The 23,745-nt window shown below is 37.7% G+C and overlaps 2 protein-coding genes and 1 non-coding gene across 3 annotated transcripts; 2 read left to right on the top strand and 1 right to left on the bottom strand.

Annotated features, from left to right (window-relative positions):
• Positions 1-9,713: 9,713 nt before the first annotated feature.
• LOC113294658 (exocyst complex component SEC3A-like) lies at positions 9,714-18,331 on the top strand. Its single transcript, XM_026543043.1, has 25 exons — positions 9,714-10,096; positions 10,683-10,753; positions 11,273-11,353; positions 11,516-11,583; positions 11,773-11,875; positions 12,035-12,180; positions 12,453-12,570; positions 13,146-13,250; positions 13,486-13,587; positions 13,673-13,810; positions 14,188-14,316; positions 14,410-14,490; positions 14,588-14,662; positions 15,065-15,235; positions 15,326-15,467; positions 15,588-15,652; positions 15,871-16,041; positions 16,126-16,205; positions 16,561-16,642; positions 16,965-17,062; positions 17,186-17,294; positions 17,396-17,464; positions 17,554-17,619; positions 17,706-17,795; positions 17,904-18,331. Exons 1-25 carry the CDS (start codon positions 9,919-9,921, stop codon positions 18,012-18,014), a joined length of 2,649 nt encoding a protein of 882 aa, XP_026398828.1. The 5' UTR covers positions 9,714-9,918; the 3' UTR covers positions 18,015-18,331.
• A 615-nt stretch (positions 18,332-18,946) lies between these two features.
• Positions 18,947-23,677, top strand: LOC113294673 (long chain acyl-CoA synthetase 2-like). Its single transcript, XM_026543056.1, has 18 exons — positions 18,947-19,223; positions 19,760-19,823; positions 19,937-20,026; positions 20,152-20,257; positions 20,391-20,467; positions 20,569-20,608; positions 20,695-20,789; positions 20,934-21,101; positions 21,204-21,332; positions 21,400-21,487; positions 21,582-21,648; positions 21,748-21,823; positions 21,909-22,026; positions 22,148-22,393; positions 22,556-22,695; positions 22,836-23,018; positions 23,102-23,220; positions 23,334-23,677. Exons 1-18 carry the CDS (start codon positions 19,072-19,074, stop codon positions 23,581-23,583), a joined length of 2,208 nt encoding a protein of 735 aa, XP_026398841.1. The 5' UTR covers positions 18,947-19,071; the 3' UTR covers positions 23,584-23,677.
• Positions 19,413-19,486, bottom strand: TRNAI-AAU. The gene has a single exon. It is a non-coding gene; the product is annotated as a tRNA-Ile (tRNA).
• Positions 23,678-23,745: the final 68 nt, after the last annotated feature.

Below are 23,745 nucleotides of genomic sequence, written 5' to 3'. Positions count from 1 at the left end.
ATGAACATTTAACTAACAGCAAGTTTAACAGCAAGTTTAGCAAGTTTAACATAACAGTGAACATAAACATCAACAATGAACACAAACATCTAACAGTAATAACAAACATTAACAGGATACATTTAACAAGATATGAAAATCTAACATGAACATGAAACTGAACTGTGAACTGAAATTAACATTTAACAGAAATTAACAGTTAACAGGACATGAAAGTCCTGGATGTTGGCTACTCCAAGCATAGTTTTTAACACAACCCAACACTACATATTTATACCCACAACACAATTAGGGTTCTACAATAAAATCCCCAAATTTCTCCAAACTGACAGAGCTAGGGTTTGGTAAATTCTTACCTAATTTGATGTAGCAACATCAAATTGAACTCGACCCATGCTTTGTAATTGCTCCTACTCCATTTCTCATGCGTCAATTGCAACTCTAGGTTACCTAATTCATCAATTTTTCACGCCTAGGGTTTCAGGCAGAGAAGCGTGAAAAAGTGAGGAGATAGGGAACTAGAGGGCTAGGGGGGAGATGGGTTTTGTTGCTGGGTGATAGGGTGATGATGGTGGAGGTGTGGTGGTGGCAGTGAGTTGGTGGCAGAGGTGGAGAAGGTGGTGGACATGGCCTCTGCAGAGCTGCAGAGGGGAGGTGATGGAAGAGGGGCTCGATGGTTTGGGAGAGACGGGGGGTGTCTGGTTAGGTGGTAGGGTTCGGTTGCTAGGGTGTTAGGCGGATTCATCAAATTGGATGAACAGCGAGGATGAGCCGTGGGATGTGGAGCTGGTAGGTAGATCGGACGGTGACGCGGAGGCAAGCGATGAGCGACCGTTGGATGAGGAGATACAACGAAACGAACGGTGCTAGATTAGGTTAGGTGCTGTAGTGTAAGACGGAGATATCAAACTTCGATGCACAGCAAGGGAGCGACCGTTGGATTCAACTATCATCTAATCTGAAGGCTTGGAATTTCAGCGCTGTGGTGCTTGGCAGAGACTTCAGATTTTGATGCTCTATGAAGGAGCGACCGTCGGATGCTTCTGAGAACTGATCTGATGGCTGAGAACGGAGGCGCTTTTGTGTGTAGAAAATGAGGTTGTGCGCACCATTCTTCGCGGTTTCCTTGCGTGATTTCTCCCGGCTTTTCACTACTTTTCTGCTCTTTTCGCTCCGCGACTCATCCGAACTTTATTTATTACCTAAAAATGCAAAATTAATTAATAAAAATATTTATTCTTGAAAACAATGAAAATACAGAATATGGGATAAAATGTAGAATTAATGCATAAAAGATGAGTTAAATGCCAGCAAAAAGGGATAAATATATACAATATTTGGCACTCATCATCTCCGCCCGCTGATTCTTCGAGAGGTGTAAAAGTTCGCATACACTTTCTTAGAGAAACTGCTTCCTGATCCGGCCTATGGTTCATAGTGAAACTATTGACTTGAAAAGGATCGTTGTGAGGATCAGTCCCCGGTGTAGGAGTCTCCATGACAGGACCGCTCATATCTGATGTCGCTTCTTTGATCAGGTCCATGTAGGCCCGCGCCGCTGAAGTACCTTCTCCGGGTGCGTTGAAATGCGTTCCTTGTTGGCTCCAGGGGCTGTCGCGGCTCTTGTGGCAATCGATCAGTTAATGTCTTAAGAAAAGTGAGTACCTCTTTCTGAGTTGTAGCCATATCTGTTTGAGTCTTAGCAAGAACTTCCTGCCTCTCCATCAAGTCTGCGATGGTAATGGGAGATGGTCTTCCTCTCATCCCTCCGCCTCCTCGTCCTGACGAAGGAGTGGAAGTTGTTGCTCTAATGACCACCGGAGGCGTTACTCTTGAGGAGATTCCGGGATTCGCGGCTGCTCTGTCTCTGGTGATGGGAGGCGTTACACTTACTGGAACATCTCCTGCTCTGCTGGCGTTGGTGGTAGAAGTGACGTCTCCACGAGATGTATTGACCACAATAGCTCCACTGACAGGTACATCAATACCGAGAGTGTTATCCACACTAGCTCCATCTGAATTGATTGCTGATCTAGACCTGAGTTCTACCATCTTGAAATGGATTGATGATTGAATTGGTCCTAAGATCTACCCTTTTTGAAATTGATAAAGTTGAATCGGATTTTGAAGAAATTGACTTTACGACCGAGAGATTAACCTTCCTCTGTGGTCGCCAATTGTTTATGGGTGAAAACTACTTCTGCTGGTTTTGGTAATTTGGGGTGTGTGGATGAGAAATGAATCTAAACCCTAAACAAATGCACTGCACGGGAGTGCTTGTGATTCGAGAAATCAATTTGTACAACTCCGGCCTAAACCAAGAAATGGTCGTTCCAGACTTGCTTCGGTCACAAAGTGAAGGAGATGAGGTTGATCTTAGGTAGGGAAGCGAAGAAGGTGTTGAGATTGTGGAGGTGTTGGTTGTGTATGACTTGTATCAGAAAGCTGAACTGGCTTGCAAAATGTAAGCTATTAGTTCTGGTGTTTGGATACGGTTGTATCAACACTTGGTTTCTGTTGTCTTGTTATGTTGGAAATAGGGAGGAGAACCTATTTATACAAGTCATTGCACCTAACCCACGTTTCTCATGGGAAGTGGAGGAAGTGGAGTGATGGAGTAGTGGAGTCGTGATAATTGTCACACGATCAGGTAAAGCCCACTTCTCCCATCATCACTAACCGTCCATGTCTTCCTGACACGTTCTTGTGATGGCGCGTTGCACGCTGCACGTTGTAAACCGCCAGACCAGTACCCCAGTAAGTATCCCCCAGTTTGTGACATGATTGATGTCTCGATCGTGTGGATCGTGGGACTCACAGGAAGTAGCATGTAATGCTAGGTTAAATAATTAAGTTATTTGGGAAGTCGATACTTGTAAAATATCGTGTGTATTCTATGCATGTAATGCATCGAATATATTCAGCACGTATGAAGCATTGTTGTTTTAAGGCTTAACGGAGTAAGTCGCGGATTAAGCATCATAAAATAGCATCACGTCCAGCCATCTTCGAGTGATCGTTTGGAGGCTGTACAGGTAAGCCCTGGCCGATCACTCCGTGTGGAAGAGTGGTGGATGGTGATCGTGGTGATGTCTGAATGGTCACCTAACTCCTGTCTTAGGCTGTCCGTCCAAGCTAGCAAAGTTGGACGGACGAGATGACTTGCGACCCACATATGCGACCGTCAGATTAGGGTTTAGGAGGTGCGCAAGTACCCGTTTTCAGCTTAGTCGAATCCAAGCATGGGAGAGGCTTTTGGAAAAACCGATCGGGCATGCGTGTAGACGTCTTGCCAGCGTTCATGTATGTACCTCACTGTCCCATGGAGATGTGATCTAAGCCACTCAATTTGTCCGGCGAAGTTGAGTGGTCCAGATCGTTTTGCGATTGGGACCGCACGACCATGCCTAGTTTGGGTGCACGAATCGAGGCACCTAGTCATGATCGACGATGGCCGATTGGTCATACATGTAGACGATCCCACGGTAATTATGTTGGCATGCTCTGGGCCCTTTGAATCTACACCTACACCCTCCATCTATGCCTGCGAAGATGGATGGTTGAGACTGATTTGCGACACATGTGATGTGCCACAAACCCAATTAGGGTTTCACGTCCACGCTACTTTGGCTGGACGAATTAGCAAGCCACGCTCCTCTTTTGGGGAGGCCGACCATGTGGGACCACACTGGGCCAGTGGTGAACACGCCAATACCTGCCTGACGGCTATGGGTCCGATCTAAGCCATATAATCATGCCGGTGAAGTTGGATGGTTGTGATCAATTTGAGACCTTTAGTGGAATTTCCTGCGACCCTTAAAGCATCACGCCGGCTGAACTTTTGGCGAGCGTTTTCTCCTCCTTGGCTAGGTCGTGAGATGGTCGACTATGCAGGTAGAAAAGGGGCCTGCTGGTGAGCATGACAATGCTTGTCCGACCGGATATGGCCTGATCCACGCCGTCCAATCATGCCGGTGAAGTTGGACGACCGTGATTACTTTGAGACTGCCATGGACAGTCTTGCTCGACCGAAACCTTCTAAAGCAATGCGGCTATCCCCTTTGGGGCTGGCATTTTAGCTTGTTGGGAAGAGAAACGTGGTGTTCGACCAGCTAGAGCGCAAGTGGGCCCGCTAGTGGTCATCATAGTGGTAGCCTGCTCCTGCTAGGGTTCGTCTAGGCTTGTTAAATCGTGCGGCCAACTTGCGTGGTCGTGATTGTTTCTGAGACCGATATGGACAGTCCAGATTCAAATATGCTCAATCGGGCTAGTATAACACAACGAGAGATGTATCATGTACGGGTATTTCGTGTATGCTTCATTATTAACACTTGGAGATTCGTGTTACTCTGCTGAGAGAAACACTCAGTTTTCATGCCGCACTAATAATGAGAGTTCTGCGGGAACAACACAAGAAATACAAGGTTAAGCATGCATTAATAATGTTATAAATTCACAGGGTGCATGGGATTGTTTCCACATGCTCCATTCTAGGTAAATTAGCGAAGTGAAGAAGTATTCATCATTTTATCAGTGGCTTTATCCTTTGCAGGATGTCAGCGCATAAATTTGATTTCACAATTTTAGCCCTGAACTAAAATCCACCATCAACAATTCTGCATTATATTTTGTTATATAATTGAAATATCACAGGTTGTGCGTTAAGATCAATCAATTAGAATATCTAACCTTTGGTTGTTGATTTAAATTGATTGACACTTGGATATTGGTCTTTGGTACCATCCAAGTTATCTCTCTAGTATTTGATAAAGACTCGCAGATTTCTATGTTGCTTGAGTATATATCATATCGAGAGATCGAGATATTAACTCTTTGATATACTTTTATCTAGATTGAGTCTGACTGTCTAGTTGATTCTCTATAATGTATATTGGGGTTAGTCCATACAGATTGCTAATCGAAATATTGGGTGAGGTTGTTAGACCCCCGTTTTTTCACCTTCGTTAAAAGTAGCAATTAATGATCTGACACAGAAGACGGCTAAGTAGTTTTTTCAGAAAAAGTATTAGAATGTCGTCTGAAAAGATGGGTATTTAATTTTCTTATGATACCCTTGGAAAAAACAACCTTAAATGTTAAAAACAATTTAAAAAAGGTGTCAGATCTCCCAAGAAAAAGGGTTATTAAATGCTTTTGTAAGATCTTTTCTCCTTAAATTCTCACTGAGATTCCCTAGTGCTCAGAGGTACTCAGATCCAAAGGATACTCTGTCGGAAAAAGTTGTTTTAGTATGAAACAAAAGTTTTAACGTCTTGTGAATACGTTTTTGCCGAAAACTTTGTAGATATGTAATGGTGCAAGTCTTTAGATGCTATGAACTCAAAGAACGTACGTAGATAACGGATGAACGGATCACTAAAAAGTGAGATCCATCGCGATTACTCTCAGATCTCTTCGTCAATGAAGATGTGTAAGTTTTTTTTTTCAAAATAAAGGAACGTAAAAACTCAAGTTGTCGAGAAAAACCTTCTATCGCCAAACTGTGACTACTAATTTTCCCATAGTCTACGTAATGTATACAACTTAGAGAATCGGATACTAAGTAGTATTGATACCTCTGTTGAACTGATGATGCTAAGTGATGAAAGATACCCAAGATCACGATAATAACAAAGAACAACAATATGAAGTAAATGCTACTAAGTTATCATGAGACACAGGAGATTACGTGGTTCGACTTTTGTCTACTCCACGGGGTAATGAGTGATTTATTTACATTAAGTTGTGGTGGTTACAAAGATCTTAAATGCTTCCCAAAGTAATAGAGAGAACTCAAGTTGAAGTAAATACTTAAGTTCTAAACATTAAAGAGGTATAAGCTTAAGACCAGATCTCCTTCTCTTCGATGTTGAATGCCCTTATTTTGTTGGTGAAGCTTGGTATTTATAGTTCCTTCGGCTCCAGATATATCTTTGTTGTCTTTGGGTCCATTGTCCCCTGAAATACCTTCCGTAAAAATGGTACCTTCGTTCACCGCTTGCTCTCTCCAGTCGAAGTCTGCCACCTCAGCTGACCCACGTTTCTTCGGGAACTACCCAGCCTTAGTACAGATTGTACCTTCGTTCACCGCTAGTCTCCGTCATTCGGATTCTGCCACCTCATCTCTCTCCACGTGCTTTATTTTGGCGTGTAGATAAGAGATGTATGCATTAAATGCTGATTTGATATGTCATCTACTTATGTCCCTTCGCCAGCTGCCGCTCTCTAGACTAGGTTCTACTTTTTCATCTTAGACGTCGAGGTATCCCTCCTTGGGACGTGATAAAGTAGATATGCGAAGGTGTCTTTTGTTACTCAGATTCCTATGTGTAGCGAGGGCTACACAGTTATCATGCATGCGACCACTGAAACCGTGACATGTGCTCCACAGAATATTGGTATTCACAGTATCAAAGTTGTGATACAACTTGTATATTCTTCCGTAACACTTTGATTATAATAAAATGATCAAGTCTCTAGTACTACAGATTCATATATATAACTTCACATGTTATGTTTTCAATACAAACGACTTGAAAGAAACGTAGATAGGAATGGAAACAAGTTAAGTTTTGTGTTACTAACTTGGAACATAAGGATAATGTGTTTGTTGATGCTGATACGTCTTTAGGTTCTTCAGAGTAACATGAGTTTGTCTCAACACTGCTAGACTTCCTAGTCTTTCCTAATGAAGTTGACTTTAGTAATCTAATCATGCGACCTTGAGTTTTGGAACTAAAATATAACAACCAAACTTGACATACCAACGCTTGCAGGGTTCAACCGAGCAATGCTCTAACACTTCATGTCAACGCTGTTATCATTCTGGAGCTCGTGGTACTTGCCATGTGTATTGTATCATGGCATTCGTCATCGTTGCCTCTTTATTTAATTTTTCAAACCATTTGATCCATCTGAATCATCCATTATTGTTGTTGTTGGATATATATTGCGACTATCTATGCCTCCTCATTTTCCAAATTCAGATCTATAAACAGAATTTTTTTTGATTGAAACGACAAAAAACAAGGAATATATTGATGGAAGAAATTTGATAAATTCTATAAAAATAATAAAATAAAAGTTGTGCGAGTTTATTGGTGGATGAAAGTTGATTTTATAGTTATAATAGACATATAACCCTTGGATTTAACTGTTACAGATTTATCCATTATCGTATGAGATGGAGACGAGCGTCTCATGTTGAACCAATCCTCGGCTTAAAATTGGACGACCGCCCCTGGTGAGGACGGTTGGCTAAACCTCCACCAATATTTATTTTTCCACTATGAGAAACTTGATTTACCTATTCAGTAATATTAATTCTGGGTCGGGAAAGAAATGATTATACAAAATTACAGTTGTTCTAAATGAACTGTTCAAAAAACAACATCTAAACAATAATAATCCAATATACCTTAAAAATGAGAATGATGAATCTTTTTAGTCCCTGAATGTCATGAGACCAAACATAAATGTTCTTTTTAGGGTAATAGTGGCTCCGAACTGAATGTCATGATACTCAACATAAATGTTTTGAGAGAGGCGGTTTATATTTTGTTTGGGGAGACGATATACAGTAGAACCTCCATATATTGATACTCCATATATTAATAACCTCTACATATTAATAAAAGTTAAGTTCCCAACTTTGGCCAGTTATAAATAGTAATAACCTCTTCAGTTTAATATTAATAGTTTTTTGCAGTCCCACCTTAAGGAATTTACCTCCATATATCAATCATCGACAATATATTGAAAAAAAATATAAATCTTGCTATATGAATTTTATCATTCTTATAAGTTCTTTTCCTATCATTGTATGATATTTTGATTTGTTGGAGAGAAAATACGGTGATGATTTATCTTCTATTATATGTTATAGTACTATTTATAGTTGTCAAAAACATCAAAAATTCTCTAGTATTCTAACAAGTTCCTAGATACGTACATGTATTTGTGTATGGAACATAAAAATGTATGTACATCATATAGTACAACTATAAATACATTGAACACATACTGAATTTAGAATTTTATATTTTCTATGTGTACCTCTCTATATTAATAACCTCCGTATATTAATAATTTTGTGAATGCCCAAGAGTATTAATATAGCTTGGCTAAATTGGGGCCAATGGATTTTTTCGTCCACCCCATAAAGAATGATAAGGGGTGTCTAAGTTTGATGAAACTACCATTTTACCTTCTATCAAATATTAATACTACTAATTTGTCCCCATCAAATCCTAATCATAAAATTAAAAACTAAAATCAAAATCATAAAACTAAAATCATAAAATTTTAAAACTAAAATCAAAATCATAAAACTAAAATCAAAATCAAATTCATTTCCATCTCCACTTCAACAGATTCTTCTTCTTTTCTTCTCAACCCAATCCTATAAACTAGGTTTTAGTAACATAAAATTGCTCAAATTGAAAATTTTGAAAACAAATTTTTCCTGGTTTATCAGAATCGGTTAACGTTAATGTATATGTGATCCGATTGCAAATAGAAACAGTTTATGTTCATGCCCACAAAGACCGATGTCCTTGATATGTTTTCTGGTTCGAGAAATTTGAACCAGAATCGGATTACATTAGCAATTATAAAAACCGATTGTTTATGTATAATGTTAGAATCAGATTTTATATGTGTGTCGAGTAAACCGATTGTTGTTCTCAATTTTTCTGTATCTTTTTTTGTTAGAATCGGATTACTTGAGCATTCTTATAAACCGATTCCTGTTGTGCAATGTCAGGAATCGGTTTTTACATATGTATCGTGTAAACCGATTCTGGTTAACCCATTTTTTTCCAGTTAATACTCGATCATAAAATGAGTATGAAATCATACTCGATTTCATTTCATTAACTCGGGTATAGAATGAATTTTAATTTTATTTGATGTTTAACAACACATAATTCACAGATAAAAAAGAGAAAATTTACCCATAATCGGTTTACGTTCATGCCAATGTAAACCGATTATGGATAATCGGTTGATTTTCATGTCCATATAAACCGATTCTGGGTAGAAGCTAGTTTCAAAAAATCTCTGTATGTTGTTGAGGTTACAATCGGTATATGTTTTTGATAACATATACCGATTCTGAGTTGGTGTTCTTCAAAAAATTTCAAAATTTCAAATTTTTCATGTTCAGATGATTAATTAACACAAGTTAATTTCACATCTAACACTATATTTTACCACTAATCACCCGAATTAATACTAATTAATCAGGGGTAAATTAGCCATTAAAAAATAGTTGGTTAAGGGGTTTCTATGAATTACTTCTTAATGACCCTATTTTGTCATGTAGCTATAGGCCCCATTAAATGGCATAGTCCCAATTTAGCCAGATAATATAGATAGGTTCTATTGTATTATGATAGTCAGATCCCGATTTCACCGGGAAAGTAAAAAAAAAAAATGATTTAACAAACCGAAAAAATGTACCGCAAATACACCGTGTGAGAGGGAAGGAGGCCCACTTCTACCCTTCCCTATCCAGATGCCAAGCACGTTAAAATATTGGCCACTCGATCCTATGCGGGACACAAGGAAGTGTAAAACTTTAGTGTGTCTATCATCTCTCAAAAAAAAATAAAAAATGATGACTTCATTTTTGACTCTTCTTTTGTTACTCCTACTATTTTTTTACCCGTCAAAAACTAATTTCACAGAAGAACAAAAGGAGAACAAAAAGGTAATTGCTGCTGCTCTCTGTCACGCAAAGCTAGTCTGTAACTACACACCAAAGAAAAGTAAAAAGGAAACAACACAAGTTCTTCTTCTTGTGCTCTCTCGTTTCGGCAGCATTTGGTCCAGTTTGTAGAGGTTCAGATAGATAGATCTCCCAGGAATTTCTTCCTCCCTCTATTCTAACTCTCGATTGATAGAAGAGGAAGAAGAATGGCGAAATCAAGTGCTGATGATGAAGAACTTAAAAGATTAAGTCAAGCAGCAATTGAAGCTACTAAGCAATCAGTTGTTATGTCTATACGAGTTGCTAAGAGTAGAGGAATTTGGGGTAAATCTGGTCGATTAGGCCGTGGTCATATGGCTAGCCCTAGGGTTCTTGCTCTCTCATGTAAGTTTTGATCTGATTAGGTTATTTTTATTCTGCTTTCTAGATTTTATGAATCTGATTTGTGGACTCATACATAGTATTGGTTAGGTGTTTACGTTGCATCTGATTTTATCTGCAGGGGTTGGAGTTTAGTGAATTGTACTAGTTTTAGTCATGTATTTGATAAATGGCAACAATGTGTGTGATATTGTGGTTTAGATTGGGCATCTGATCAATGGTGTTGGGATTCTTTTTGTTGTGAAATAGTCTCTACTTAGAGGTGATGCTTTCTTAGTGACTATTGATAAGTCTGAACTTAAGAAGCAAGTGATTTTGGTTTTTGATTTTCTTACTGATGTATTGGACCGGATTACAACTTAAACACACTCCAATAAAGTGATTCTTTTATGAATGTAAGACATATTTTGTCCATGATTGACAGTGTGAGGAATATTGTGCGGTTTATCAGCTTGCGCATGAAGAAAGGGTTTCTATGAGTATCTTTGCTTGTCTATTATAACTGATAATACAGGCATAATTAACAGGAAAAGAGAAATGATTAAATGTAAAGAAATGGTATTGATTATGAGCTTTTGTTATTATGCAGCAAAATCAAAGGGCCAGAGTATTAAAGCATTTCTTCATGTTTTGAAGTATTCATCTGGAGGGGTTCTTGAGGTATTCATAATTTTTTTATTTTTCTGGTAATTTTAGTGTTTTCAACAAAAAGTTGTCCGCTAAAGTTCTTTTTCACATTAGATTGAGATTTCTCGGAATGAAAGGTGTAGAGTTTTTGAAAATAGGGGACTTCATTTGATGTTTTTTTTCTTCTTGTGACAATGTTAACTGGTATTTCTCCGCCCACATTGGTTATTATTTCTCTACTGGATAAAAAAATGTAGGTTTGGTTATCAGAAGGCATTTAGTTGAAAATTGTTGACTAGGTATTTGACATGCTCACTAATAGATGTGCCACCCAGTTGGGGCTTCTGGTGTATGTTGATTATAACATCAACTTGGCTGCTAAAATGTATACAAACTAAAAAGCCCTTAACGAAACTTGAACTGAGGAAGTTTCTCACTGAGTGAAAGAGAGGAAGTTAGTTTGGAAACCAAATGAATCATATAATCTGTTTATGAATATATTGTCTTCCGTGCTAAAGCGTGACTGATGTCTCGATATTCTTGTGGATTTAGCCTGCAAAACTATACAAGCTCAAGCATCTTACGAAGGTGGAAGTCCTCACAAGTGATCCCAGTGGATGTACATTTATGCTGGTAATGCATACAATCTTTTGTTTGTTCAAAGCTTACCCGCAATTCTAATTGTTTTCATCTTTTACCCAACCTCGTGAGATGCCGCATTAGCTGTTTTTTTCGCTTATCAGACACTCAAAGTTATACTTTGCTCAGAAACAGTCTGACTGAATTTTGATGCAGGGATTTGATAATCTTAGAAGCCAAAGTGTTGCACCACCTCAATGGACAATGCGTAACATTTATGACAGGTGGGATTGTTGGAGCCATAACCCATTCATGTGTATTATATACTTCTCTGTTTGTAAATGCTGGCAGTAATTCTCATAGTCAGATGGTAAATCAAAAGCTCACATGAATTTGATTTGGTTCGTATTTGACAACATCCCATGAGAGCCTATTTTCACCATTATAATATTTTATCCTTTTTTTTCTTGCAGGAACCGCCTTCTATTATGCATCTTAAATATTTGTAAAGAGATGCTGGGGCATCTTCCCAAAGTAGTCGGTATAGATGTTGTGGAGATGGCTCTTTGGGCGAAGGTGCATATATCAATTTATCTTTCTCCTTCCTTATTACTTCTTATACTTGGTCATATTGTTTGATTGTGGGTTCTCATGGTTTTACCTTACACATGGGCTACGTATGTATTCATGTAGCACGCCATTTCTTGACTACTGGTTTACACAAATGATTTGTAGGAAAATACACCGACAGTTACCAATTATGCAAACTCTCAAGATAGGCAGGTTGCATCAATGGTGACAGAAGATGACTTAAAAGTGACTGTTGAAAGAGATCTAGTCTCACAAGCTGAAGAAGAGGATATGGAGGCTCTTCTTGGCACGTATGTATAATCCTTGTTCCTGTTCCCTAGATTATCATCTTTGCTCTTCAATAGTTGAATGTTTCCCTGCGTTTTATGTTTTCTATTATTTAATTCGAAAGCCCATCCAAGATCATCAAAGATTAAAATAACCAATTAACTTTCAATCCAAAACTGGAAACGTCTCCTGTTTTTGAGTTCCGTTGGTGGTAACTAAGATAAAAATCGAAATAGTGGTTTTTAGTACAAAGTGACAGCTGGATATTGAGTTGGAGAGCATATTTCATTTGCAGGTATGTCATGGGAATCGGTGAAGCAGAGGCATTTTCCGAAAGGTTGAAGCGAGAACTCCTTGCTCTGGAAGCAGCTAATGTGCATGCCATTTTGGAAACTGATCCCTTGATAGAAGAGGTAACCCTTCGAGTCTTGTTAAGCATAGGTTTATAAATATGAACTATGTCATGTAGGGAGAGCCATTTAGATAAGCAAGTTTACCCAGATATGGTGGGATACCGACCCAAAGTGGCATGGGTTATTACTTTTAGACCTATGATGAAGCACTAAAGAAAGATACATGACTGTATTGTTGTGTCCAAAATAGGAGAAAAAATGATGCACGTAGGACTATAGGAGAACAATGGTGATTTTATTTATATGTTTTGGACCTCTAATGCATTCTTTTCCATGGTACTATTTTTGTAAGGATCACCAAACTGGATGTCTCTATTTTTAGGATTACCGAAGTGGTTGACTATTAGGGAGAAAAAAATGATTCACATCGGACAGTAGGAGAACGATGGTTATTTCATTTATATGTTTTGGACCTCTAATGCCATTCGTTTCCATGGTAATTTATTTGTAAGGATCACCAAACTGAATGTCTCTTTTTTTAGGATTACCGAAGTGGTTGACTAGTTCTTAAGATTTTTATTTCTCTTTGAAGTCATCTTTGGTAGTTTGCTTAATTAACTTTTCTGGAGATGCAGATTGTGCATGGTCTGGAATCAGCATCCATATGTGTGGATGACATGGATGAATGGTTGGGAATTTTTAATGTAAAGCTGAGACACATGAGAGAGGATATTGCATCGGTATGGCCTTATTCCTAAGTACCGCTTCTTAAAATATACATGTACGACTAAAATAAGATACCTCTTTGATTATTTATATAATGGTGGCAATGCATTAAAAAGAAATGCTTATTATAGTACAGATAACAACCTCATAGCTTTTTTGTCCAGTTAAGTGCTTGTTTAGTATTCTAAACTACAACACATGCACTTAGATATGTTGAAACATCCTTTGTCTTTGTTTGGTGATGCCCAGATAGAAACTCGTAACAATAAGTTGGAGATGCAGTCTGTAAATAATAAATCGCTCATTGAGGAGCTCGACAAACTTCTTGAACGCTTGCGTGTCCCTTCTCAGGTATATTTTGTGACTCATTATGTTGCATTATTCGCATGTGTAGCACAAAGTTTGTCTGACTTACTAATTCTACACTTGGTTGCAGTATGCTGCATGTCTAACTGGTGGTTCATTTGACGAGGCTCGCATGATTCAAAATGTTGAAGCTTGTGAATGGTTGACTGGTGCTCTTCGTGGTCTAGAAGTACCAAATTTGGATCCCTCCTATGCAAACATTCGAGCTGTGAGTTTATTCTCGTTACTGTATTATGGCAGATAATTACTAATTAGTAACTTACAAAAATGGGCTAGTCAAATATTGTGGCTAGCCTGGGAAAAGTAGAATGGTGTGGTCAATATTGTGACGTCAACGATAAGTTATTAGCTTATCCTTATGGCTAGCTTGCTGTAATAAAGGATAAGTACTATTCCATTAACCTTGTGCATATATGCATGTGATTCTTTGTAGAATATGGCTAGAGGTTGTATACGTGCATGTTTGGAGATCTCTGGAACTCCACTAGGGTTATCCACTATGCTTATAATTGTTATTTGTTATTATCTTTGACCATATTTCTCAGTCCTTCTGTGTTGTAGTAATGAACTATGAAATTCGTACAGGTTAAAGAGAAGCGGATAGAGCTCGAAAAATTGAAAACTACTTTTGTTCGAAGGGCATCTGAGTTCTTGATGAAATATTTTGCTAGCTTGGTAGATTTTATGATAACCGACAAGAGTTATTTTTCCCAGGTATTTTCTACCTTTTATCATGGTTATTATTATTTTAAATGTTAGAAATTATTAAATCTGAACAACTGCTTGTTATCTCGGATGTGATTTCAGAGAGGGCAGCTAAAGAGACCTGATCATGCTGATCTCCGATACAAATGCAGGACATATGCACGCCTCCTACAACATTTAAAGGTTTTACTTCGTGGGAAAATATGTAGATGCAGCTAGAAGTCTAATTAAGTTATTTTTTTCATATCGTGACTCTTACTTTTCTTTGCATTGACTTCAGAATCTTGACAAGAATTGCTTAGGTCCTTTGAGAAAAGCATACTGTAGTTCCCTTAACTTGCTTCTTCGTCGGGAGGTACTGTACTATCCACCATATTTTATATGATTTTTAATTTTGGGCAGTCATGTGTTTTTGCAGCATTGCTTATTTACATTAAAAGTAATAATTAACCTGATACAGTGTTTCTTCGTTGTAGTTTGACATTTATTTACTCAGACGATGGTTTATTTCTTCAAACCCCCACCATATTTCGTAGGATACCTTAGTTCCTTCATCCGTGCTCTTCTATCTGTTTATAATATTTGTTAGCTTAATATATCCGCAGCTGCTAATACTGAAGTTGATTCCCTTGTCGTCCTTGGGGATCCTTGTGTTTTTGATATTAGTTTTACACCAGGCACCTCTTTTGTTATCTACATGTCATAGTACAAGCAATTAAATACCTTATGGATTTGATATTTTTTTCATTATGTGTAGGCCCGTGAGTTTGCAAATGAGCTTCGTGCTAGTACAAAAGCATCAAAGAATCCAACAGTATGGCTTGAAGCTTCTTCAGGCTCCAGTTCAGCGAACAATGCCGATACTTCGACAGTTTCCGATGCATATTCAAAGATGCTTACAATTTTTATTCCACTCCTTGTAGATGAGGTTATATTCTCCTCTTCTTTTGTGCTTAAACTTCTATTACGTACATCTAATCTGAATTTCTGACCATCTCCTTATGGTGCTGATACACAGAGTTCCTTTTTTGCACATTTCATGTGCTTTGAAGTTCCTGCACTTGTTCCTCCAGGAGGTCCTGCCAGTAGTAAGAAAGCAGCTAATGACGATGTAGATGATTTGGGCATTATGGAGATCGATGACAATGATGTAAAACCTGGTAAGATTTCCCCATTAATCATCTTATCACAACAGCAGCTACATTTTATTTTATTTACAATCAATATATATGTTTTTCTAGAAATGACAAAAGTATGAGCTGTGGTCTTGCATTTTGCAGTTAAAAATTCTGTCGAGCTAGGAACACTGAATGAGTCTCTCCAAGAATTGCTCACTGGAATCCAAGTAAAGTGTTAACCTCATATACCACTATCGTCATTGCAACAGTATGAGCTAGTTCTATGACATGCTCTCCTTTGGTTTCCTATTCACAGCTCAAGAAAAGTAGTTAGAATGACATGTTCATTTGTGTTATTTTATTTTGAACCAATCATGTTATTTTCTCTTGTCCCTTTAAGGCGTTCAAAAATATATACTAGCTAAATATGCTCCAATGTTTGCAGGAGGATTTCTATGCTGTTGTTGATTGGGCATACAAGATTGATCCATTGCGTTGCATATCAATGCATGGTATTACAGAGCGTTATCTTTCTGGTCAGAAAGCCGACGCAGCAGGATTTGTGCGCCTCTTGCTTGATGACCTGGAGTCAAGAATTTCTATGCAGTTCAATCGGGTAAGCGATGATCTTCCTGTGGATATACATATTTCCTAGCCTTGTTAAAGGCCGTTCTTTGTTTGAGTCTACAAAATTTTGCAGTTTGTGGATGAAGCTTGCCACCAGATTGAGAGAAATGAGCGCAACATTCGCCAAATGGGTGTCTTATCTTATATTCCAAGGTAATTTGGCGTTCATGTTTGTTGTTCTTAAGTTTCAATCTCACAGTATTACATTTGAGCTGATTTTTACATGATTTAGATGAAGGGTACACTTGGGCATGCTTTCTTGTATATTATGCAAAAACATTCATGTGGAATATAAGATAGTTCTTGGTATCTATTGCCTCCAAGTATTAAACATTAAAGATTAAACATTCATTTAATCTTTCCATTGCCTCCAAGTATGTTTAAAATAGTTCTTGGTAACTAATTTTGCATTATAATCTCTTGATCTGTCTAATGCAATCTATATGTATCTATTTAATTCCAATGTGGACTAAGCATATGTAATGTCTTTTTTTCCCAATTGAAATAGGTTTGCAACCCTTGCTACTCGTATGGAACAGTACATCCAGGGACAATCTAGGGATTTGGTTGATCAAGCATATACAAAATTCGTAAGTTCGTTGTCATTTTTTATGCTGGTCTTACTTGATCCGGTTTGTTCATTTATTTTGTTCATTACTATGTCTTTCATTCTCTGCATATTTTACAATCCTGGTTAGACATGTAATTGTTGGATATAGTTGAGAGTGTCAGTATGAGATTCCTCTAATAAACTTTGTTAGAACAAGCAAATAAATAGAAGGGATTTGCTGGTCACCTACGTAGGTGGTCTTGAATAGAGAAGAAGACTATCTAAACAAATTTATTTTCACACATGCATTTATTAGTTGTTTAATCGTGCCCACTGATTTTTCTGTGCTCTTCTGGGTACAGGTTAACATTATGTTTGCAACTTTGGAGAAAATTGCACAAGCTGACCCAAAATATGCTGATATTGTGCTTTTGGAGAATTATGCAGCCTTCCAGAACAGGTCTCTAGTATTCTGCTTCACATATTTAGTCACTTGCTCAACTTATTCTTAATGTCAAGATGTGTTTTTTCTTCTTTGGTTTCTCTTGTGTTTACCATATTGACTTGAGGTTATTGTATGCAGTCTCTATGATCTAGCTAATGTTGTTCCAACACTTGCAAAGTTCTATCATCAAGCAAGTGAATCTTATGAGCAAGCTTGCACACGCCATATTAATGTTATCATATACTTCGTAAGGATTTCACCTTTTCCCCTTTCCCTGTCCCTTTCATAGCCATTTAAGAGACCTTTGCCTTGTGAAGATGTTAATATTCATAAAAAATATCTTGTCAGCAATTCGAGAAGCTTTTCCAGTTTCACCGCAAAATCGAGGACTTGATGTATACCATCCCCCCAGAAGAGGTTAGCGGATCTTAGTAATTGTCCCTGTTTTCTCAAACTGAAACCGCTCGTGCGTATTTCAAGTGATGATTTTATTTCATTATCGGCAGATTCCTTTCCAGCTAGGACTATCAAAGATGGAGTTAAGGAAGATGTTGAAATCGAGTTTATCAGGGGTAAGTTAAAATTAATCTGATATAAATTACTAGTTTCTTTCTACAGTACGATTTCTTAACTGATCTTTTTTTACTTTACCGGACAGGTTGACAAGTCTGTAGCCTCAATGTATAGAAAGTTACAGAAGTTTTTAACTTCGGAGGAGTTGTTACCTTCTTTATGGGACAAATGCAAGGTCAGTCTTTTCTTTCCTGTTTTTCGTTTTTGACCATTAATTTTCATTTTCAAAAAGAGAAAACATTTTATGATCCAATGAGTAACAGAAAGTTGTATATTGTTACAGAAAGAGTTTCTCGACAAATATGAGAGCTTTGCACAAACGGTTGGCAAGATTTACCCCAACGAGACCATTCCCGCTGTGTCAGAAATGAAAGATCTTCTTGCTGCCATGTAGAGAGGAATGTGAATGCCTTTTCGCCCCTCTCCCTTTATCTTGGAATGTACAGTCCGAAATACCCCTCTCCTTTTCGTGATTAGGAAATGTAGTTTTTCCTAATCTCCTGTTTGTAATTCAATTTAGTGTTTCGTAAACTACATGCAGAGCATGTCCCTTAAAAACTTCCCTTATAAAATTTGTTAGCTTATAAGTGGACTGGTTGGTTATTTGATGTTCTATCACCATTTCTCTGCCTGTATATTGTTTTTCTGTTGCATGTAGTGGCACACTGAAAACATAAATTCATCTATCCATTAGTTTATTCTTTCCCCAATCCCTCCTTGTATTGTTGTGGTTAATGTTTCAGACTTTTCAGTTCTCTATACTCAAATGTTTGACTGCAAGGTGCCAATCATCGTCATATGTTCTTTCATTTATGGGAGCTTCTGGATTACAGTAACTAATTAAATTTAGATTCCAAGTACAGTATCAATTGCCAACCAATACAGACACATGGGGAGTTTTGTTCTTCAGACACGATTCTTCCCATTTGTTTGATCAAGTTGATATTGGTTTGCAGAATGTAGGTAGATAAGGCTTATCAAGATGGTAAATCTTGGGAGTGTCACTTTTGTCTTACTATTGCTTCATTTTTGTTCTAGACCAAATCACCAACTCTTTTAATTTTGGTGGACACAATGAATATCAGAAACCAAATCATTATATCTAAACTTGATTTCCTTAGAGAGGTCCAACTAGAAATGAACTAAAAGGAAGAGTGTGAAAATGTAATTTTCTTTTCTTCTGGAAGTCATAAAGACCAACCACCTACTATTTCATCCAGCGATTACTAGCTCTACTTATTACTGTTGAATTTAATGTCGCTACCCAACTGTCACCTTCTCCCTCCCATTACATAAGTCACTATTTTCTCTTGCAAGTTGCTACTAATACTGCATTAGCTCAAACATTCTGAGTACCAACCTCGTCTACTTCTTTCATCTTCTTCATCTAAAATATCACATGATATGCTTATGATCTGATCGTCAATATCGATCTGCGAGAAAAGGGAGCAATGGCGTTGATGAAGTATACAGTTGAAGTCGAAGAATCAAAGCCGGCTGTAGGAGACAGGCCTTCAGCTGGACCTGTGTATAGATCAATTTTTGCCAAGGATGGTCTCTTGGAGTTACCTGCTGGAATTGAATCTCCTTGGGAATTCTTCAGGTGTGCTAACTTAACCTTTTAACTTGTTAGTTACATCTCTATTACAGTCAATATCCAGTGCTCCATTTTACGTGCATTTTGATATCATTATTGACAAAAATTGGGAGAAGAAATACCTGCTTTTTAATTATGCTCATACAATTTCAGAGCGGCTCGGATAATTAAAAAAAAAAGTGAAAAGTAAAACAATGGCCCATGCAGGTCTCGAACCTGCGACCTTCGCGTTATTAGCACGACGCTCTAACCAACTGAGCTAATGGGCCAATTTGCTTACTGTGGTGGTAAATTTCAATTTGATTATATGCTTCCCAGCCAGCCTCGAAATATGTCCGCCCCCCTTCTCGAAATACGTTTTAAGAAGTTGAAATTTCCAACTAATTAACCGAAGTAGAAAATTTTGAGACAAACCTCACCTTTTCTTCCTGTATCTCACAAATGTAGCCGGCTTCTTTCTCAAACACACTGTACCAGCTCTTGGGTTATTTTTCATCTCTCTGCAAATTTCTTATCTTGATTTTATATTTTTGCTTTTGCAGTAAATCTGTTGAGAAAAATCCTAAAAATCCTATGCTGGGTCGTCGAGAAATTGTTGATGGCCAGGTACTGCAGTTTCTTACCCTCCATTTCCACTCTCAGTACACCAAGTTATACCGTTATAGTCACCCATATGAAGTGAATCCAAATCACATCATCTAACACTTTTGAATTTACAGGTGGGTCCATATGTATGGACAACATATCAACAAGTATATGATGAAGCTATTGAAATTGGGTCTGCCATTAGGCATTCTGGTGTTAATCCAGTAAGCCCGTTATCTCACATTTCAACTTGTCATTAAATTTTGTTTCTTTTTCATATGAACTTTTAATCATTCTGGTTGAGGAATTTCATCAAATAATTGTTTGGTTTTCATGTATACGTTGTTAGGGAGATCGATGTGGCATATACGGATCCAATTGTCCTGAATGGATTATAGCTATGGAGGCATGTAATAGCCATGGTGTACAGTATGTACCGCTCTATGACACTCTTGGTAAGTTTTCAGTTTCTTAGCAAATGGTTCTGCTGATGAAGTCTAGAAAAGTGTGCAACTACTGTTGGTTTTGTTATATAGTTGATAAAACAAGAGTACATGACTGATGTTTTACGCTCTATCTATTCTGCAGGAGCTAATGCAGTGGAGTTCATTATAAACCATGCTGAAATCTCTCTAGTCTTTGTTCAAGAAATTAAAATACAAGCGGTAAAATTATCCATCTCTAATGGAACATGCTAGGATATACTTGAAATATCTCAGTGTTTATATCTTATAGACGCGTATGTAAGTGGTAATTCTTTGTGCAGGTGCTAAAATGCCTTGAGAGGTGTACACCACATCTAAAAAGTATGTTGAGAATGTGTTTGCGTTTATAGAAATGGGAGTTTTTAATGTTTGAGGAACTAACACTCAGTTTCATCTTTTTTCATCAGCAATTGTTAGCTTTGGGAAGGTTACTGATGAGCAAAAGAAAGAAGCTGAGCAAGTGGGGGTTTCTTGCTTCTCCTGGAAAGAATATTCCTCATTGGTAACAACTTAAAATTTGTTTGTTTTGGTTTGAATCTAGTGTATGTTGATTTAATATTTAGCTACTTGTATTTACACGAGCTCATAGATTAAGGTTTTCTCATTTCAGTGGTGACACCTGACCAATTTTCTCACATTTTTCCAGGGAAGTCAACACTGTAAAGAATTGCCTCCAAGAAATAAGAGTGATATATGCACAATTATGTATACGAGTGGAACAACTGGAGATCCAAAAGGAGTTGTACTGACTAACGAGGTTATAATGGCGGCAGTCTTGGTTACGGATCATATGCTTTTTGTAACAGATAAAGCGGTAAATTGTCTAGCTCTTTATTATTTTATGAATGGATATGTGATTCATGATTCTATCCCGAGGTTTGAAACAAGAAGAAAAGCTTTTTTTTTTGACAAACAGGTGTCAGAAGAAGATTCCTACTTTTCATTCCTTCCACTTGCTCATGTATTTGATCAGATAATGGAGAATTATTGTATATACAAGGGTGCCTCCATAGGATTCTGGAGGGGGGGTAAGATTCTTCAGATTGTGAATCCATCTACTTCCTACATGCTACTTTGCTACATCATTGTATTCGCTTGTTGTCACTTTGCAGGATGTGAGGTACTTGATGGAGGACATTCAGGAACTGAAGCCAACTATATTATGTGGAGTACCTCGAGTTTTTGACCGTATATACACAGGTTTTGATTTATTTTTCTCTTACTGGGTTATCATTTTGTTTGATGTCTGGTTATGACTTCTGACTATGCTTCATGTATTATTTTCTTTCTGAAGGTACACTTGATAAAATCTCATCAGGAGGGGCACTGCAGAAGAGATTGTTTCAGTTTGCTTATAACTAGTACACTTTTCAATAAACTCCTCACAATTACCTTTACATATCTTTTACTTTGTTTTACATTTTTTGTTTAATTCAAATAACCTTTTCCATTGACGACAGCAAGTTGAAGAATCTGGAGAAGGGGCTGAAACAAGATCAAGCATCACCCTTCTTTGATAAGCTTGTCTTTAGCAAGGTCTCTATTTCATTTTCTTGTTGTTTCTGTTTTGGTGAATAATATGCTTCTATTCCCTGATCACCGGTCTGAATTTAATATTAAGATCAAACAAGTACTTGGTGGACGAGTTCGTTGTTTAATATCTGGAGCTGCACCATTACGCAGACCCGTGGAAGAGTTTCTGAGAGTCACATGCTGCGGTATCGTATCACAAGGATATGGTATGCTAAACTAAACGACCTTTATAGGAGACTTTTTAATTGTCTAATGAATTGTCTTTTTCGATTCTAGATTTTCTCACATCCACTTATGCATATTTTGTTTGTCTGGTGTGACCGACAGGTCTCACTGAAAGTTCTGGTGGTTGTATGAGCTGTGTCGCCAATGTGTTCTCTATGATGGGAACTGTGGGAATTCCAATATCAACCATTGAAGTAAGACTCGAATCAGTGCCTGAGATGGGATATGATGCACTCTCTGCAGTACCACGTGGAGAAATTTGTTTGAGGGGTAAGACTATGTTCTCTGGTTACCATAAGAGACAGGATCTTGTGGAAGATGTCCTTGTGGATGGCTGGTTTCATACAGGTATACTGTGTTCTGAATTTATTTTCTGTAAACGGTTACTAAACTTGCACAAAAACTAAGGGAACGATTTTGGTCCACCTCATGATTCATGAACGTAACGATTTTGGTCCACCTCAAAAACTAAGGGAACGATTTTGGTCCTTATATGGGAGGATATTCCAGGTGACATTGGAGAATGGCAGCCCGACTGGGCAATGAAAATTATTGACAGGAAAAAGAACATTTTTAAGTTGTCCCAAGGTGAATATGTTGCTGTTGAAAATCTTGAAAGCATATTTGGACAATGCCCACTTATCACGTCGGTGAGTTAAACCATAGTACGCTAAGCAAGTGAAACAAATTCTGCAAATAGACATTTTTGCATTCCGTGCGATACTTTATTGCGTCTTCTCTTCCAGCTTATGATGCTTAATTAATTGTTTTACAAATTTTCTTGCCTTAGATTTGGGTCTACGGTAACAGTTTTGAATCCTTTCTTGTGGCGGTGGTGGTTCCTGATCGAAAGGCGCTTGAAGATTGGGCAGCACTCAACAATGAGCCCGTAGATTTCAGCTTGCTGTGTGAAAACCCCAAGGCGAAGAAGTACATTTTGGATGAACTGAACAGCACTGGTCAAGCACATAAAGTACGTACGCATACTTAACATTTAAAGTTCAACAATTTTTTCACAACTTACATTATGGTTGCTTCTCTGAATTGTTTCCACAGCTTAGAGGATTTGAGATGCTAAAAGCAATTTATTTGGAGCCAACTCCCTTTGATATTGAGAGGGATTTGGTTACTCCTACATTCAAATTGAAGAGAGCTCAGCTAGCTGCCTATTACAAGTACGAGTCATCAAATCTATCTTATGGTACTGCAAGTTACTAATGTGGTTATTTCTTTTATTTCCCTTGGCCAATCTGATCATTTATAATGCTTCTGCCAACACCTTCTGTAGGAACGTGTTGATCAGCTCTATATTGAAGGCAAAGGAACTAAAGCTTGAGAAATTAATACACCTAGAATTGCTATTCAGTGTGTTATCAAGATTGGTCGAAATTGAAGATAGGGAATTCGGAAAGAAAATAGATGCTGCACTAGAAATTTATTCTCTAAGCTACTCTCAGGTAAATAGTTTAACATCTCGGATGTGTTTTCATCCGTTCAGTAGCAAAATAATTTCTGAAATATCTGGTATGTATTTATAATTGGCTATTTATACCCTACGGGTACATTCAAGACTCGGTTACACCGCATGTAAGATCAGTATATTCCCTAATAAAATTGTGTTTTTAGTATCAACCAATGTAAATTTCTAAATCTTTGTATGATGTAGATTGAAATTGTTTTACAGTACCAAGGCCAAGAAA

The sequence above is a fragment of the Papaver somniferum genome, chromosome 1, assembly GCF_003573695.1.
Source record: "Papaver somniferum cultivar HN1 chromosome 1, ASM357369v1, whole genome shotgun sequence".
NCBI lineage: Eukaryota > Viridiplantae > Streptophyta > Magnoliopsida > Ranunculales > Papaveraceae > Papaver > Papaver somniferum.
Note: the sequence above shows the minus strand (reverse complement) of the source record. Positions and strands in the feature narration are given on the sequence as shown.